The sequence below is a fragment of the Typopeltis vanoorti genome, chromosome 10 (genome assembly GCF_054136105.1).
Source record: "Typopeltis vanoorti isolate ZY-2024b chromosome 10, IOZ_Tvanoo_1.0, whole genome shotgun sequence".
NCBI lineage: Eukaryota > Metazoa > Arthropoda > Arachnida > Uropygi > Thelyphonidae > Typopeltis > Typopeltis vanoorti.
The window spans coordinates 46223880-46241875 of NC_143558.1; the positions used below are offsets into that span (position 1 = coordinate 46223880).

The following is a 17996-nucleotide window of genomic DNA, read 5'->3' on the forward strand; positions in this document are numbered from 1 at the left end:
TGGCAATGGTGTAGTTGTGGTTCATTGTAGTTGGTGGACTGAGTGGTGGAGACCGAGTTGTGAAGTAGTAGTAGTCCTCCCTCAATGAGTTTTTGAACTCTTTGGAGGTGTCAGGAATAATAATAATGATAATATCATTTGTTACAAAAAAAAAAGAAAAAAGAGAGGGATACTCATTATCCCATTATGCATTAAAACTACTGGGCTAAAGATAATTAAAATTAGTTAAAATTCAAATATATATATATATATATATATATATATAAGAGATTACAAATTTATATAAGTTTTTTACATTTTTACAAATATAGATACAGTATATAAAATAAAATTATCCATTCTTTTAAATACATTTGTTATAACAAAGCTAAAAATAATCTACTGCATTCTTCAAAGAAATGAAATAAATGAATTGTGAAATGAAATGAATGAATTTCATTCACTGTACATCTTAATGCTTCTTAATGTACTTCAGAGCACGTTTAGCTGCAGATTTCTTTGCCATTTTTGTATTTTTTCCGATACCAATAAAATTTTTCTTGACATTTTTAAATACAATGCTCAATTTTACTTTAATTCTGTCTGATGGCAGAATTACTGGATTGCTAAAAGGGAAAAAAATAGAAAAACAGAATATAACACACTAAAATTTAACAAAATGTAGTTACTATATTAATTTAGACTCCAATAATAAATAATGAATAAATTATATTCAACATTCATTACAGATATCAATATAAATAAACAAATACTACAGAATACAAAAACTTAACTTGATGGGTGCCACTACTAGCTTAAACTGTAACAATTCTGCCTGACAAGCTGAACAAAATTTCTTTATGTAGACAGAAAATTGTGTATTCATTCTTCTAAATAATGATTAGTTAAATGAAATAGTGCCAGTGGTTTTGAGGCAGTATGGTGTGAGATAGAGGTGAATGGAATTAAATACTTGGTTGGATGTTGTTATAGACCAAGTAATGTGGATAGTAGTCATAATGAAATGTCTGATCAAATTAGCCAAGCAAATAAGAAAAGAGTGATCATAATTATCAAAAGAGTGATAATTATGGCAATATGGACTGGAATGATGGGATAGCAACTGGAAGTAAAGAAAAAAATTAGTTTCTTGAGTTTTGGAGGAACAATTATCTCAAAATGTATGTAACAGAGGGCATGAGAGGATTTGAGGGTCTTGGATTTGATAATCTCATCTGAGGATGTAATTATAAATGAGGTGTCCAATCACCCACCAACTGGTGAGAGTGACCATGAAGTGATTACCTGGGTGGTTGCCAGCAGTGTGAGGACCTCTGTGAGAAAAGAGTATATGTAGAACTACAAAAGGGGAGGGGGGTGATTATGAAGAGCTCAGGAGACAGCTTGCTGGTGTAGCATGGAATGAGAAGTTAGCTGGGAAAGAGATCAATGCAGGTTGGAGGATTTTCAAAACCTATCTAGTAGATGCAATGTCCAAATGTATTCTGAGGGTGAGAAGGCTAAATAAGGTAGGTGTTAAATGGATGAATAAAGAGATTAAGCATGCGATACAGAGAAAAAAGACATGGAGGCAGCATAAGAGAAGTGGAAATAACCAATTCCATGAGGATTACAAAGACCAGGCAAGGCTTAGTTGGTGAGGGTAGCTAAAGTGAGGTATGAACAGCTGTTGAAAGTTATTTTTCACTTGGTTAGACTATAATAAATTTAGTTTAATCCTTTATCCAAGTGTGAGCAAACAAAGTTTGCGCCTGAAAATATCTTCAGGACTGGGGTAAGATAGTACAACACCAGGCAACTCGTAGCAAAGGTGGACTAAGCTAACATCACTCCTATCGCAGTATCTCCCATAATGCAAAACACATCTCCTTGTAGATATGTATAATGCATTAAGGGAAGGGCCTACCCAGACTAGTTTTGACGTTTATTGAGCTCTCTTCAATAAAGGTGGAAACTAGTCTGGGTAGGGGCCCTTTCCATAACATTATACATATCCGCAAGAAGATGTGTTTTGCATTATGGGAGATACTGAGATAGGAGTGATGTTAGCTTGGTCCACCTTTGCTACGAGTCCCGGTGTTGTACTACCTTACCCCAGTCCTGAAGATATATTCAGGCGCAAACTTTGTTTGCTCATACTTGGACAAAGGATTAAACTAAATTTATTATAGGTATAAACAGCAGTTAGCTAATGAAGCCAAAAAGAATCCTAAGGAGTTCTTTCGATATGTAGCCAGCAAAAGAATGAATGACTATGGAAGGATGACACTGATTGGAGAAAATGATATAAAGACAACTGTTGCGGAAGGTGTAGTGGAGACACTTAATGAGCAGTTCATAAAGGTCTTTCAATCTTGTGAATGTGACTTCATGGAGAGATTGAGAGCAGTTGATGACGGGAGAAGGAGAGATGGACTGTAAGTGAGCAAGAGGTATATGGGGAGTTGAGCAAACTAGAGGTTAATAAGGCTGTGGGACTTGATAATATATCACCATGTATTCTGAAAGAATATGCCAGGGAGTTGATGCCTGCCTTGACATATTTTTTTAATACGAGTCTTGCACTGGGTCAAGCTCCTAAGGAGTGGAATGAGGGCAAGATTGTGCCACTTCATATAGGAGGTGATAGAACTCAAGCATTAAACTATAGGCCTATCTGTGTGTCAGGTGTTATGGTTAAGTTGTTGGAAAGGCTTGTGAGAACTAGGATTCAGAATTGGGTTGACAACAATGGTACTATCTTTGATGGACAGCATGGATTTGCTAAAGGGAGGTCATGTTTTAGTAATCTACTTACTTATTACAATAAGGTGACTGCTTCCTTGGACAGAGGAGAAGGATACACAGTAATATACTTGGATTTTGCAAAAGCTTTTGAAGCGTACCTCATGATAAGTTGACAGTCAAACTAGAGCAGATGGGGTTGGATATTAGATTAGTGCATTGGATTGGAGACTAGCTATCTGATAGGTATCAACAAGTTGTGTATGGGGGTGCAATATCCAGGAAAAGGAAAGTCACTAGTGGTGTGCCTCAGGGATCTGTTTTAGGGCCATTACTGTTTAACTTGTATATTAATGATATTGGTGAAGATTTAGATGGAGATATTCAGTTGTTTGCAGATGATGTAAAGTTGGGACGAACCATAAAGAGTGGAGAAGATGTTGTGGCCTTACAAGAAGACTTGCATAAATTGAGTGATTGGGGTGCGAGTTCAATGTTGCAAACTGTAAGGTTTTAAAATTTGGAAAACAAAGATGGGATGCAGAATTTATGCTTGGTGAGGATATATTGTCAGAAGTGGAGGAAATAAGAGATCTGGGGTTGATAGTGGATATGGATCTGAAATTTAGGGGATGCATCACCAAACTTGTGAAGACAACACAAAGGCTTCTGGGAATGATGCAGAGGACACTGACTTGTAGAAGTAAGGAGATTCTTGTTCCATTGTATAAGTCTTTGATTAGGCTACACATGGACTATTGTGCCCAGATTTGGTCACCTGGTTTTCAGAAGGATGAAGAGATGTCAGAAAGGGTCCAGAGGCGACTGAGTAAGGTAGTTTCTAATGTCTGGAATGTTGAGTATGAGGAAAGATTGAGAAGATGCAATTTGCAGAGGCTGGTGGACAGGAGATATGATATAGTATGATCCTATAACAATCCCTACAAGTTAGTAAGAGATTATTATAGGATCAATGCTGGAGAGGTTCTACAGAAAATAGTGGAAGAACCAGAGGTCATCCCTGGAAAATGTATAAAGAGGGTGCGAGTAGGAGAGTGAGGAAGCAGGTTTTTTCATGCAGAGTTTTGAATGATTGGAAGGCCTTGCCTGAGAGGATGGTGTCTGCAGAGTATTTGAGTGTGTTTAAAACACTGTATGATAAAAGGACCTCCCAGATGAGTCATTGACTCCATGGGGTCTTGGGTAATAATAATAAATCTTAGAACATGATATATATTACATTTGTTGCTAAAAACATATCAAATATGTTTTGATGAGCTGGGCAAGTGTACAAATTTCTCTCTCAAATATGTCTGAGGTGGACAAAAGTAAAACTCTTGCGATGCTTGTAAAGCAAAATTCTGCAGAATGTAATCACAAGTCAGTGTATTCAGGGTTCCATTCATCACTTGGTTAAGAGGGGTGGCTGTTCCAAAGTATAACTGTAGAGGAAATGCTTGATGACGAAGAAAAATTTGTTCTGTGAGTTTGGGGTTCAGTAATAAAGTAGTTTTGAACAGTTGCTGCATGTGTTTTAACAGTTTCAGGACTCAGTAATTGTTGTGGACTGTGACTATGGAAACTTTAGCAGAGAATGCATTTAGCAGAAACTAATAATTAGATTTTGTATTCTCTAATTTTACTACTATTTAAAATAAATTATCCAATTTAATGTCCCAAAAATCAGTGCATCAGTAAATGTAAAGGAACTGAAGATCTCAAGACAACTGTAATTACTGTGAACTTTTCAACAAAAAAGATTTTGATGAAGACATAAATATGCCTGCAGCACAAAGCAAAGATGGTGGCAACAGAGTGCTAAGAATCTTGCTAACAATGACATGCCAGGTGAAGTTCAGAAATGGTGTAGCTACAAACTGGAGGAGATTATGGGGGGGGCTTCAATGTGATTTTTGCTGCCAGTTGGTGCACATCAATTACATGAAAATTAATGAATTGGCAGTAAAACTCCTCAACCTCAGTCAGCATTTTTTTGTCCACTGTGAATCTCGGAAAGTGCAAGGACAGACTAGAGCAGGTGTTGGATCCTACTTCTTCTTAATCTATACTTTGGATCCGACATGATCACTATTATGATGTTCTTAACTAATTGATAAGTTGTAAGTTGATTTCTAATTCAAATATAAAGAAAATTTATATTTAAAGACTGCGCCACTTTACATCTGAATTAGTTCAAAATTTGAAGATAAACCAACTCGCAACTATCACTCCTTTCTGATGTTAATCTTATATATACTGGCCGAGAATATTTAACTTACTTAATTTACCCGCTTTGGTTCGAAATTTTATGAATGGTGCAGTAAAAGAGATTCAGGCAAAATACAACATTAGATTAACAAAACAAACATTTAATTTTATAATCACAAATTATACACTTAAGATCAAAACACTAAATAAGTTATTATAAACACTTCAGCCTTTCTGATTACTGTCATACAAATTCAGACAATGGTAAATCTGTTATCTCTAATACAGTCTTCACACAGTTCACTTAACACTTAATAAAGCTTAATGTCATAAAATGATCCTTAGTGATCATTCACATTAACATCTCATAGTTTTTTTTTTAGTTTCAAATACAATTTATTGGTGGCAATACTTTTTCACAAGCTTACACTTTTAAATCTATGCTTCAGCTAACCTCCGCAACAGTTACTGTTAGTATAGGGATGTTCTAGGAAGAAACACACTCATATCTCTGCATAGGAATATTAATGGTTGGAATATTCTTACCAACAATTTTCCTTCTTCATATACTTATGTGCGAACACTTTTTGTAACTGTATACACTTTAATCAATTAACGGCACTCATTTAAAAAAAATCTTCTTAGAAATAACTGGATTAATTAACGGTCACAATACACACAATCAAACGTTCTTGCATAGATCAAACCGCTTGCACTACATTTGACATCACTTAACTAATTCAGTGTTCTACTAACAACTCTTGTACTAAGGTAACACACAATAATTCCTTAACTTGAAGTTTAATATGCACAGTTGCCTACTCCTTCAACATCAATTTAATCCTTTAGGTACCATAATTCTTAACACCGCTATCATTAAACTCAACTTTGTTGCCTCTAATTATTCTCTAGTTACTTCGTGCTATGCTTCAAGTTTCCGTGTGTCCTTGAAAGGTCAGCCCTGAAATTAAATCTCAACTCAAGTATTGCTAGTCTATTTAGTAGTCACTCAGCTGTTTTCCGTAGCTATAATTGTTATTCCACAACTTATTAGCTAACCGCCTCTCGACTAGTAGACTTTATTTAGCTGCTTGAGTGACTTGCCGACTCGCTATTATCGCACTGTGATTCTGGAATGCTCCAATTCCAACCTAATGCCAATCTCTCTCTTATAAATCTCTAATGCTCTATCTTTTCCAGCGTTCCTTGCTTTTTATATCCGTTCTTTCCGCCTAAATTCTTCTCGTGATTTCTTTCTAAAACTCTTTTCAATAAACCTCACGTGGTGTTCCAAAAACGTGCTCGCTCACTTACATACATTTCCATGACAACCAAACAAAATATAATAAAATTGAGGTACTGCATAACCCTAAACTTCTACAAACAGGAACAAAATAAGAATATTTATATTTCAATTAATGTGCAGTTAAATTATCAAATACAAGTTTTTATAATATTAACATAGTAATAATTAAAATAGCTTAATAATATTTAATACAGTCTTTTCATTATTAATACATATATCGTTGATTAAATAATTAGATATTAGACAAAATTAAAGTAGTTATATGAATATTAAATTGTAAAATAAGTTGTTTACATTAAATAATATATACAAGTCTAGCCTTTGTGATGGAAGATCATGTTGGATTCTGAAGCAAATAACAATTACTCTAATCTCTACATAATCAGAATCCAACACAGGCTTATTACGCTCAATAATACTTTCTTGCAAAAAATCCACGTACTAGAAAAAAAAAAAAACGAAAAGAGATTCACAATCAACAATTTGATATTAACAGACCCCCACTGCCAAAAACAACAGCAAACTTTGCAATCTCATTACCATGTCAGTCCAAGACACTATGGAGGCAGAGAATAAAAAATACAATGCCACTGTAGTGAACTTTCATCAAAGACAATAAACAATGACATCTGCAAGCTTGCCAAACAATGCAAATTTGACCCTGGGAAAATCGTCAGGTGTTACCACTTCAGGCCCACAAACACATGGAGTGACAGAACAAAACTGCTGCACCTAGTCAAAGTGACTTGCGATAAGCCAAAGAACAGAAAAACATTTATAACTGCATCACCACAATCACATATATGAGCCTAGTCAGACCTCAACTACGTAAAGTGGGAACAAAATAGAAAATCACAGAAATTCAAAGATAGAGTGGAGACAATGCATGGATAATTTTATTAACTATAAAAAAGACATACTAATGTGAAAATCCAGTCCTACTACCAGCCAGCTTGGAAACTCAAACTCTATCACTACATAGGAAACATACATGACCAATGTAGTCAACAGCAAACCTTGCATAAACTTCCTAATACACTACACCAATATATGTGGCCTCCATTAGAACCTCAACAATATCCATTTCCATCTCTAGTCTATAAAAAAATTTGGCTTCCTGAGAGAAACCCAAATTTCTACTCCCCTTAGCACTTCTCACCTCAACATCCCCAGTTACACATTCTTAGACTCCTTTTGGCCGAAAGGTGGGATTTGTGCATATGTTCGCTCTGACATACCACGAGTACAAAACCTGGAATCTCCTGATTTTGATCTTCACTGGCTGAAAATCTATGTAATTTCCTTTCTTTAAAAGTCGATATTCTTCGATCCAACTTTCCTAGCAGTGAGGTAATTTTTCTTTAATGATTTTAATGTTCACAACACCATCTGGCTCTACTACTCCAATTACATAGATTAAGCAGGTAGAGAGGCCAAGTCCTTTGCCATTGACCTTACACAAACAGCACGCATGCCTATCAGAATAATCAGAATACCAGACCCAAACCACTCTTCAAATACCTTAGACCTCTTCCTCACTAGTGACCCATCCAAATACACTGTTAATGTAGTCTGTCCCCAGGATAGCTCAGATCACAGTTGCATGCTGATCTCCTCTATGAAACAACATGAACACATCACTTGCATCCACACACTGTGTAACATTACAAGACCAAGTGGGATGAGCTACACAATTACTATGACACATTTCCTTGGATTGATTATTGCTTCAGGCCATCTGACCTAAACCTATGTGCAGAACATATCACAAAATAATTCTTATCAATTCTTATCTTTGGACACATTTATTCCCCATTCCACCCTAAGTTCCCATCTCCTATCTAAGCCCTTGTTCTCCCACAGGTGTGCAAAAGCTGTACAACAGAAGAATCAAGCATACCATAACTGACTTGCATCCAAAAGTCCATCCACCTATACTGCCTACACCAAAGCCTGGAACAGTTGCAAAAAAACTATCAACACATCAAAAAATGACTTTGAAAGCTAAAAGCAGGAAATCTGCATTCTGCCCACATGACAACCATGCACTCTGGTCTCTAGCCGAAGTCATTGGTCACAACTTCTGTCCATCACTGCTGCATCATCACCCACAGAAAAAGCCAATCTCCTGGCTTCCCACTTCTCCAATTCTTGCATGATTTTGGTAAATTTCCCACAACCATCCCATGCACTCTACACGCAATGCCCAGTGTGTCCTTTTTCCAAAAAGAGACCAGTTGTCCTCCAATTATCCTAAACATCTGTGCTCCATAGTTGACAACACAGAACTCCCATTATGTTGTCGTTTTTACACTCTCTTATTCCACCACAGTATGGAAATCAGCTCACATTCACCTATCCCTAAAAAGGGAGACAAATCAATACCTTCAAACTACTGTCCAGTTTCCATTACTCCACTTCATTTCTAAAGTAATGAAAAGAGTTATCAACACCCAACTGCTATGCTATCTCAAAGACTCTCTGCTAATAAATGACACTAATTAGGGGTTCAGTCATTGTTGGTCAACAGGTGATCTACTCACTTATGTCACTCACATCTGGACAAATACCATGGAAAGGTTTGGCCAGTCCCTTGGTATATCTCCAAGGGAGATACCAAGAGACTACTATTGAATACTTTGAGTTTCTCCAAAAATTTTCATAGCATTTGTACAAAGGTGTTCTATATGAGAGAAAAGATTCCCTGTTCATCAATACTAGCAAATGCATATCAGTTCAGAGGTTGTATCTAGAAAGCATAGAAGATGATTTCCTTCATCACCTTAGAAAGAACTGTAGTATAAATGACAAATACCAGCAGAATAGTAAAGTATAAAAATGAGGCTAAAAAAAAAAAAAAGCCAATGGAACACAAATCTTCAGAGCAACTGAGAAACACTCACATGAATAGAGTGGAAAGATGTTTAATTACTGTAACTAATTATATACTTCTGAAAGATGCTCCTCCCTCTGTTTCCAAGTCAATATAACAGTAAGTTGACTGTGCTTAGGGATACTCCTCAGTTTTTAACTCTTAGCCAACAAGTTCAGAACTCAAGGGTGCTCCTAAGCACAATAAACTTGCTATTATATTATGCTGACTAGAAAACAGTGGAGCTTCATGAACAAATTTCAGAAGTAATATATTTTTGTGTTTTTTTTGTGATAAATCAACTGCTCCTTCTCACTGGATTTCTTCCTGTTAACTCCCCACTCCATCATACACACTCTTCCTTAGTTCCATTCTTTCAGCCTATATTTATATCTCCTGAAGTACACTAATCAAAACTGCATCAAATTTACAAAGCAGCAATATACCAAAGCTATTTTAAAATATTTCACACAAAAATCAATTCACATAATTTTTAATAATTTGTTTAATACATTGTCTTTTCAAAATTTGCTATGTGATAGAGATCACTGAATAAAAAAAAAAAAAAAACTGCTACATGCTTCTCAAGCACTTATAAAACAGTTATTAAAAAGAAAGATTTAAGATTTTGTATAAAACAGCAGAAGTACACATATAATCACCAAACAAACAAACAAAAAAAAGTATTGTTAGACCAAAATGCCTGGACGCTCTTCTCTGATCACATCCAATCCCAAATCAGTAACAGCACATAATTATCTGAAGTTGAAGACATTAAAAAATGGAATGCTATGACCAACTTCCATAAAAAAAAAAAAAAAAAAAGTCATATTCACTTTCTCTGTCAACACCATAACATAATGTATGCAGAGAAGGTCTGTAATTAAGGCAGCCTCTAGAGGGTTGCAATGTGCATAGTGTTAGTAAAGCGCTCCAGAAAAGATAAGTGCTATTTTGTGTAATAACTGACAATACTGCTTCAATTTTATTATACTAGTTTATTTTTGATAACTTAGTGTGTCTGCATGATTTTTGGCCTTGGAGAATTGTTACTAATTTTATTAACAGAAATTTTTAATCTTGCCTTCTTTGAACGGAACACAATGACAGTACTTACGAGGTCAACCATGTGGGTGTTGACCATGCAACTAGTTGAGCGTCATGAAAATTAAGTGCCATTAACAATGTATATTTTTCAAAAATTGTCCAATTTCATGAGTATAATATGAATGCATACCAAAATGTGAGAGATGTTTTGTGAAGAGACCAAACAAGATATGAAACAAAGCATGGATTTGTAGGAAGTGTGATACTTTGTTAGACTAAGAGTTAATGAATGCAAAACAGACTGAAGGAATGAAAGATAGCATAAATGAATGAAAGTTAGTGAGACTGTGGGAGTGAAAGAACACAAGAATAGAAGTGAAAGTAAGTGATAAGGGAGCAAAAGAAAGTATAAACGAGGAAACAGAAGTAAGGTGTGGCAGAACAAGAGGTAATGAGACTAAGGGAGTGAAAGATAGTGAAATTATCAGAATGTAAGATTTGATGAAACAGTTATTCAAAATGAAAAATGAAATGAGGAATATGCAGAGTGATAATAGATGTTTAATGGAAACAAATGAAAGTGTGCAAAAGAATGGAATGAAAGAAAAAAAGAGTAAAAGAGGTGATAAGTGATTCAAGAATAGCAGTATAATAAATTTAGTTTAATCCTTTATCCAAGTGTAAGCAAACAAAGTTTGCGCTTGAAAATATCTTCAGGACTAAGGTAAGGTGGTGCAACACCAGGCAACTCCAAGCAAAGGTGGACCAAGCTCTCATCACTCCTTGTCTCAGTATCTCCCATAATGCAAAGCACATCTCCTTGCAGACATGTATACTGCTATGTATTAAGGTGTATTAAGGGAAGGGCCACTACCCAGACTGGTTTCAACCCTTAATATATAGCAGTATACATATGTGCAAGGAGATGTGCTTTGCATTATGGGAGATACCGAGGCAAGGAGTGATGAGCTTGGTCCACCTTTGCTTGGTGTTGCACCACCTTACCTTAGTCCTGAAGATATTTTCAGGCGCAAACTTTATTTGCTTTCACTTGGATAAAGGATTAAACTAAATTTATTATAGTCTAACCAAGTGCAAAATAAACTTCCAACAAGAATAGCAGTGTATGGAGATTTCATTGTTAGAGGATTAGTTAATGAGAGAATTCATAAGATCTGTTATGCAGGAGGGAGAATGAGCAAGATAATTCATGCTTTGGACATAAAGAGGAAAACGAGCGAGAGAATTAGCAGTGGTTGTGGGGACAAATGATTAAGTGGACATAAGGAGAATGTAAAAGCAAATATCAGGAGGTTATTGAGGAGAGTGAAAGATAACAGTATAATGGGAAAGGCTGTCAGTGTGATGCCAAGGTAGGACAATGATGAGTTGAGATAGAGTCAGAATCATCAATGGTATTGCTAGCAGAGCTGTGTAAAGAGAAGGGCATGCAGTTTGTGGATGTATGGCATGCATTTGAAAGAAAAATAGAATTATACAGTAATGAATTGCATTTGAATGGCTTTGAAGTGAGTGAAATGGAGAAACTGTTGCTAAATGGAAATGCAGTGTGTGATGCAATCAAGAGATCAGAAGTAAGAGATGAAGAGTAGAGTGGTATTGAAGAGACAAAGTGCATGGCAATGGAAACAGTAGTGGTGTGAGACATGATGGGAATGCAAGAGAAATAGGGAAATGGGAAGGGGTGAGTGGACAGGGACACATGGCACAGGGAGAGTGGATGTTGGAAGTAGTAATAATGTATGTATGGAGATGATCAGCATAGAAATGGAATAGATCAGGATGTGGGTGGGGAAGTTGAGACTGAGCAGATATATGTGAAATATCTACTCAGTGATGATAAAGGGTGATTGCGAAAGGGCAAGTCTGGTGGGAAAATCACAACCAACAAGTGGTTTGGATAGGTTATAGAGCTAAAAATGAACTGCTATATTTCTTTACAAATGCCAGGAGTATCAGAAATAAGAGAGATGAAACGGTATTACTGATTGAGTTTATTAGCCCCAAAATTGTTGGAATAAGTGAAACATGGTTGAATGAAGATGATATCCTAACAGAAATAGAAAGATACAGTTTTTTTTTTCTTTGTGAGGATAGAAAGGACAAGAATCCCATGTGGTTACCAGGAATTAGAATAGTCCCACTGTGAGTTCATAGACATTGTAAAAAGTGATCAAATGAATACCCATTCATATTTATGAATGGGTATTCATTTGATCACTGACAACTCCATCCTGTAAAAAAAAAAAATTTAAAAAAATAATAATAATAATCTTGCTAAGAAATCCAAAGTAAAAGCCAGACTGATTAAAGGACAAAGATCTGCTAAACGAATTGAGGATATGATTATTGGAACTTGAAATGTTTTAGCATATATAAACAAAAAGCCTTGATGATGCTCCTGAATTTCAATCCTGGATGAACTTAAACCCTACAATATAGACATCATCTGTTTATGGGGAAATAAAATGGAGAGGGGAAGGTATTATTATTAAAAAAAAAAAAAAAACATAAGTTAGGAATAGGCTTTATTGTTAACAAGAAAATTAAACACCTTGTTTTAAATTTCAAAGCAATAAGTGAAAGACTTTGCTGGTTAAGAATAAGAGGAAAATTTTTTAACTATAGTATCATTAATATACACCACTTACTGAAAAAAGAGATAAAAATGAAAAAGATAGTTTTTATGATGCTATGGCCAAATTATATGATAAATACCCAAGACATGATTTAAAAATTCATTGGAGATGCAAATACACAAATAGGAAAAGAAAATGAACACTATATTATAGGTATGAATGGACTACATAATATAACTAATGATAATGGAGAACGACTTATTAACTTTGCTGCCTTTAAAAATATGGTAATAGGATCCACTTTGTTCAAACATAAAAATATACATCTAGCTACCTGGAGCTCACCAGATAAATTATATTTTAACCAGATCGACCATGTCTTAATTGACAAGAGACAACATATCTCTGACCTGATGGATGTAAGAGCAATTAGAGGTGCTAACATCGACTCAGATCATTATTTAGTATTATCTCAAATATGAGCCAGGATTTCTAATGCTAGAATAGTTCAAGGCACTGAAGTACAAAAATTTGACTGTGACAAACTCGAGTCTAAAGTTGCATCTGAATATGCAAATAAGCTACATCAGTATTTGAAGAATTCAGACTTAAACAAATAGTCAACCATTGAAGACAGATGGTCTCGCCTAGTAACTGGAATTAAGAAGTCAACACAACAGATATTAGTTATAAAAGGAAGTAAATAATTGGTATGATGAGGAATATAAAGTAGTTATAGAAGAAAAGAATAAATATTATATCATGATGCATCAGAAGAATTTTACAAGAGTTGCTCTTGACGAGTATCATGAAGCAAGAAAAAAGGAAAAAAAGGTACATAAAAGAAAAAAAACAGGGATTACGTAAATCATAAGATGGAAGAGCTGGAGTATTTAAGAACTAAGAATGAAATCTAGATGTTTTATGGAGAGATAAATAAAACTAGAAAAGAATTTAAGCCTAGACTGACAATATGCAAGAATGAATATCTACCCTATAGATATAAAATGATAAGCCTTTTTATGAAACGTTCTTGTGTCACGTTTTTTGTCAAGTTATTTGAAACGTTTTGAAACTCAGGGGCTACCCTGACTGTCGAGTCTTCAAAATTCAAGAACCAGCCTACCAGTCCAGAACTTGGGAGGAGCTTTGAGTCTTTAAAATTCGAGTCATCGGAATTCAAGGAGAACTGGCCTATCAGTCTGGAACTCGGGGATTTGGGCACCACAGGTGTCAGGAGGGATGGAACTCCTCCCCCTTTTGAGTCTTCAAAATTCAAGGGGAACTGGCCTACCAGTCCAGAACTGGGGGAGGGGGCTAACCCCCCTTTCGAGTCTTCGAAATTTGAGTCATCAGAATTCAAGGAGAACCAGCCTACCAGTCCGGAACTCAGGGGGATTGGGTGCCATAGGCACCAGGGGGTATAACCCCCCCCTAGTAGTGATATAATAAACGATAATCAAAATATATTGCTCAGATGGCAGGCATTTTAAAAATCTTTATCTAAAGAAGCAATCTTAGATAATAGTAGCAATGAATATCACTATTATTATTATAACCACAATAGGAACGATACAGAGGAATAACCGTCTATCTTGGAGGAAGTACAAGTAGCAGTGTCTAAATTAAAGAATGGTAAAGCTCCTGGATCCGATAATCTGCAGGCAGAACTATTGAAACAAGGAGCAAGAGAATGCCTCAAATACATTCACGAGTTAATGGCTCGTATATGATTGAATGAAATTCTCCCAAAAGACTGGTCTACCAGCGTCATATGTCCAATATTTAAAAAAAGGAGACCCCTTAGAATGTGCTAATTATAGAAGGATTAGCCTTTTAAATACAATACTTAGTCTTCTCTAATATCTTATTTAATACTGTCCAAATATGCTGAAAAAGAAATAGGAAGCTATCAATGTGGATTTCAACCAAAGATCAACAACAGAGCAAATATTCACGATATGACAAATATTGCAAAAAACACGCGAATACAATATAACTACATATCATTTATTATAGAATTTAAATCTGCATATGACATTGTTGACAGGCAACGGTTATTTTTGGTAATGATGGAATTAAACATCCCAATTAAGCTAATTCGATTAGTCTAGATGACAATACTGTGTTATATAAAATTCAATCTGATTAGTCAGAAGAATTTGAAACAACAAATAGTTTAAGGCAAGGAGATGCATTAGATTGGGTGTTATTTAACATAGTGTTAAAGAGGGCTTTAAGGGAATCCGGAATACAGAGAACAAATTTAATATAAATCAGTCCAGGTCTTGGCATACGGTGATGACATCGATATTATTGCTAGAGCACAGAAGGCCTTGGTAGAGGCATTCATCTCCCTGGAAAACTCAACAAAAAAAAATGGGCCTAAAGATTAATGGAAAAAAGACTAAATACATTTCAAGTCCCAATAATAATAACATGAATTTAATTGGTTATATAACAACTGGAAATTATAAATTTGAACATGTGGAAGACTTTATGTATTTAGTTCTCGTGGAAAGGCTTAGACATTGGTTATGCATTTTTACTAAATAATTTAAGGAAATTACAACATAAACTAGGATATACATTAAAATAAATTTTAATATACTTCAATATTTCGGCAACGTCACCATGTGGCCAAATAGCGAACACATCATCAACATAGCGAAGCCAAATGGTTGGTTTTTGTTGGGCAGAGTTTAAGGCTTTCTCTTTCAATTCAATCTATATGGAGACTTTTGAAGAGAAAGCCTTAAACTCTGCCCCACAAAAACCAATCATTTGGCTTCGCTATGTTGATGATGTGTTCGCTATTTGGCCACATGGCTCCGATGCACTCCTCTCCTTCCTAACACACTTAAACAACCAACACCCCAGAATCAAATTCACCCTGAAAGAGGAAAAAAACAACTGCCTTCCTTTCTTGGACACAGTTACCTGCCAGCCTGATGGAATCTTGGTTTTCTCAGTCTATAGAAAACTCACCCATACAGGCAGATACATTCACCAACAATCCCACCACCCCTCCTCGCAACAATATGGAGTCATTAAGACACTACACAACAGGGCTAAACTTATCTGTTCAAATGACAATGCCCTAACCACAGAACTAAACCACATTCTCAACACTTTCTCAACCAATGGCTACCCCCTGCCAAAAAAAATCCAAAAAATATTGAAACCAGTAAACCACAACCCCTCTCCTCCCCTCACAACAAGGATTACTCTAAATCCATCACCATACCCTATATCCGAGGCACCTCAGAAAAAATTACAAAAATCCTAAAAAAAAAATTAAAAAAAAACATGACTTAACTTCTTGTTACAGACCATATAAAAAATTGACATCCCTTATCCGCTCTACTAAAGACCAACCCTCTCCCCTAGACCTACCTGTTGTATACCAGGTCCCTTGCAGCTGTAAGCTGTCCTACTTTGGCAAAACAGGCAGGACAGCAAATATCAGAGTTTCAGAACACAAGGACTACATCCAGTTTCACCAATACAGCCACTCTGGTCTTGCTGACCATGCGCTGGACACCTGCCATAGAATATGGTGGAAGAAAGCCACGATAATACACTGTAGTAAATACAAATATGAAAGGCTTTTCATGGAATCAGCTTCAGTCCTAAGAAACAATCCAAACCTCAACAAATTTGGCTGCATGAGACTGCCTCAAATTTGGGAAACCTACATCAGAAGACCTTCAGCCCAATCGCCCAAGAATACCAACATTGCCCGCTAGGGGGCACCATCAGGACTTTAGGAGAAATAATAGCTTCCTGCTTATTCCTCGCTTTACTGTTTGTTGTGCCTGCATGCACGTGTCTTGATCTTAAGTTCCTTGAAAATGGCAACGTGATGTTGCCGAAATATTGAAGTATATGAAAATTTATTTTAATGTATATCCTAGTTTATGTTGTAATTTCCTTAAATTATTTAGTAAAAATTTATATATTTAGGTTTCATGATAATGATGCAAGCCTTGAAATTAGAAAAAGAATATCTTAGTAAATAGATGTTATCATAGACTTTTAAGACTATTAACTCTCCAAAGTAAAATTAGGAATTATAAAACCTTAATTCGACACATTTATTAATGCATGCATCGGAAACATAGAGCATGAACAAACAGGAAATATTTTTGAAAGAAAAATACTACGAATTATATATTGATCACTTAAAGTGAATAATGAATGGAGAATAAGGTATAATAATGAACTGTATGATTTGTTTAGGGAACCAGATATTATTATATTCATAAAAAAAAATTAGTTACCTGCAATGAGCTGGATATTTAATAAAAATGGAAGACCTAAGACCAGTAAAGAAAGTCTTTCTTTCTAACCCAGGGGGATAATAGATCTAGAGGAAGACCAAGAACTAGATGGGAGGATAATGTGACAGAAGATGTCACATTATCCAATTACATTCCCCAATTACCATTGGGGAATGTAATTGGATGACTAAGGCAAAAAATAGAGAATAGTAGCAGAAGCTTCAGAGGAAGGCTAGGACTCTCAAAGGGTTGTTAAGCCAATGATGATAATGAGAAAGAACAAGAAGAGAGAGGGGGAGGGTAGGGCTGCTGGCATGGGAATTATGTCTGCATAATATAGACATGAAAGAAGGAAATAGTGGCAATGATTATGAGGCAGTGTGGAGGTCGACAGGGAGACATATTTAGTTGGATGTTGCTATAGATCAGGGAATATGGAGAGTGGTGATGCAGAAATCAGAGAAAGGGTGATTATCATGGGCGATTTTAATTATGGCAGTATAGAATTTAGGAATAAGGAAAATGAATTTCTTGAGTTCTTGTGAGACATCTCAGGTAGCATGTAAAGGACATGCAAGGATCAAGAGTTTTAGATATGATCATTTCATCAGAGGATGTAACTGCAAGTTTGGACTTTCCTCCAGTTGGTGAGAGAGTGATCATGAAGTAATCACCTGGGTTGTGGCTAGCCATATGCAGACTTCTGTGAGGAAAGGACATATGTGGGAGTGTGATGGTAAGAAATACATAATGGCATTAATGTATGAATGTATTCCAAATGTCAAAAGGCTGAATAAGGTAGGTGTAAAATGGATGAATGAGGGGATTAAACATGAAATCTAGAAAAAGAGGTACCAAGAAGTACAAGATGAATAACGGTAATAATCAGTTACGTGAAAAGTATAAAAAGCAAGCCAGGCAAGTGACTCACTTAGTAATCACAACAAACGTGCAGT

At 35.7% G+C, this 17996-nt stretch overlaps 1 protein-coding gene across 2 annotated transcripts in view; it reads right to left on the bottom strand.

Annotated features, from left to right (window-relative positions):
• Positions 1–336: 336 nt before the first annotated feature.
• LOC150102387 (endoribonuclease Dicer-like) overlaps positions 337–17996 on the bottom strand; it is a 310963-nt gene continuing 293303 nt past the window's right edge. For both annotated transcript variants that reach the window (XM_090399452.1, XM_090399453.1), the window contains one exon: positions 337–605. In XM_090399452.1, coding sequence (XP_090255578.1) covers positions 452–605 — 154 coding nt within the window. In that variant the 3' untranslated portion in view covers positions 337–451. The remainder of the gene's footprint in view (positions 606–17996) is intronic.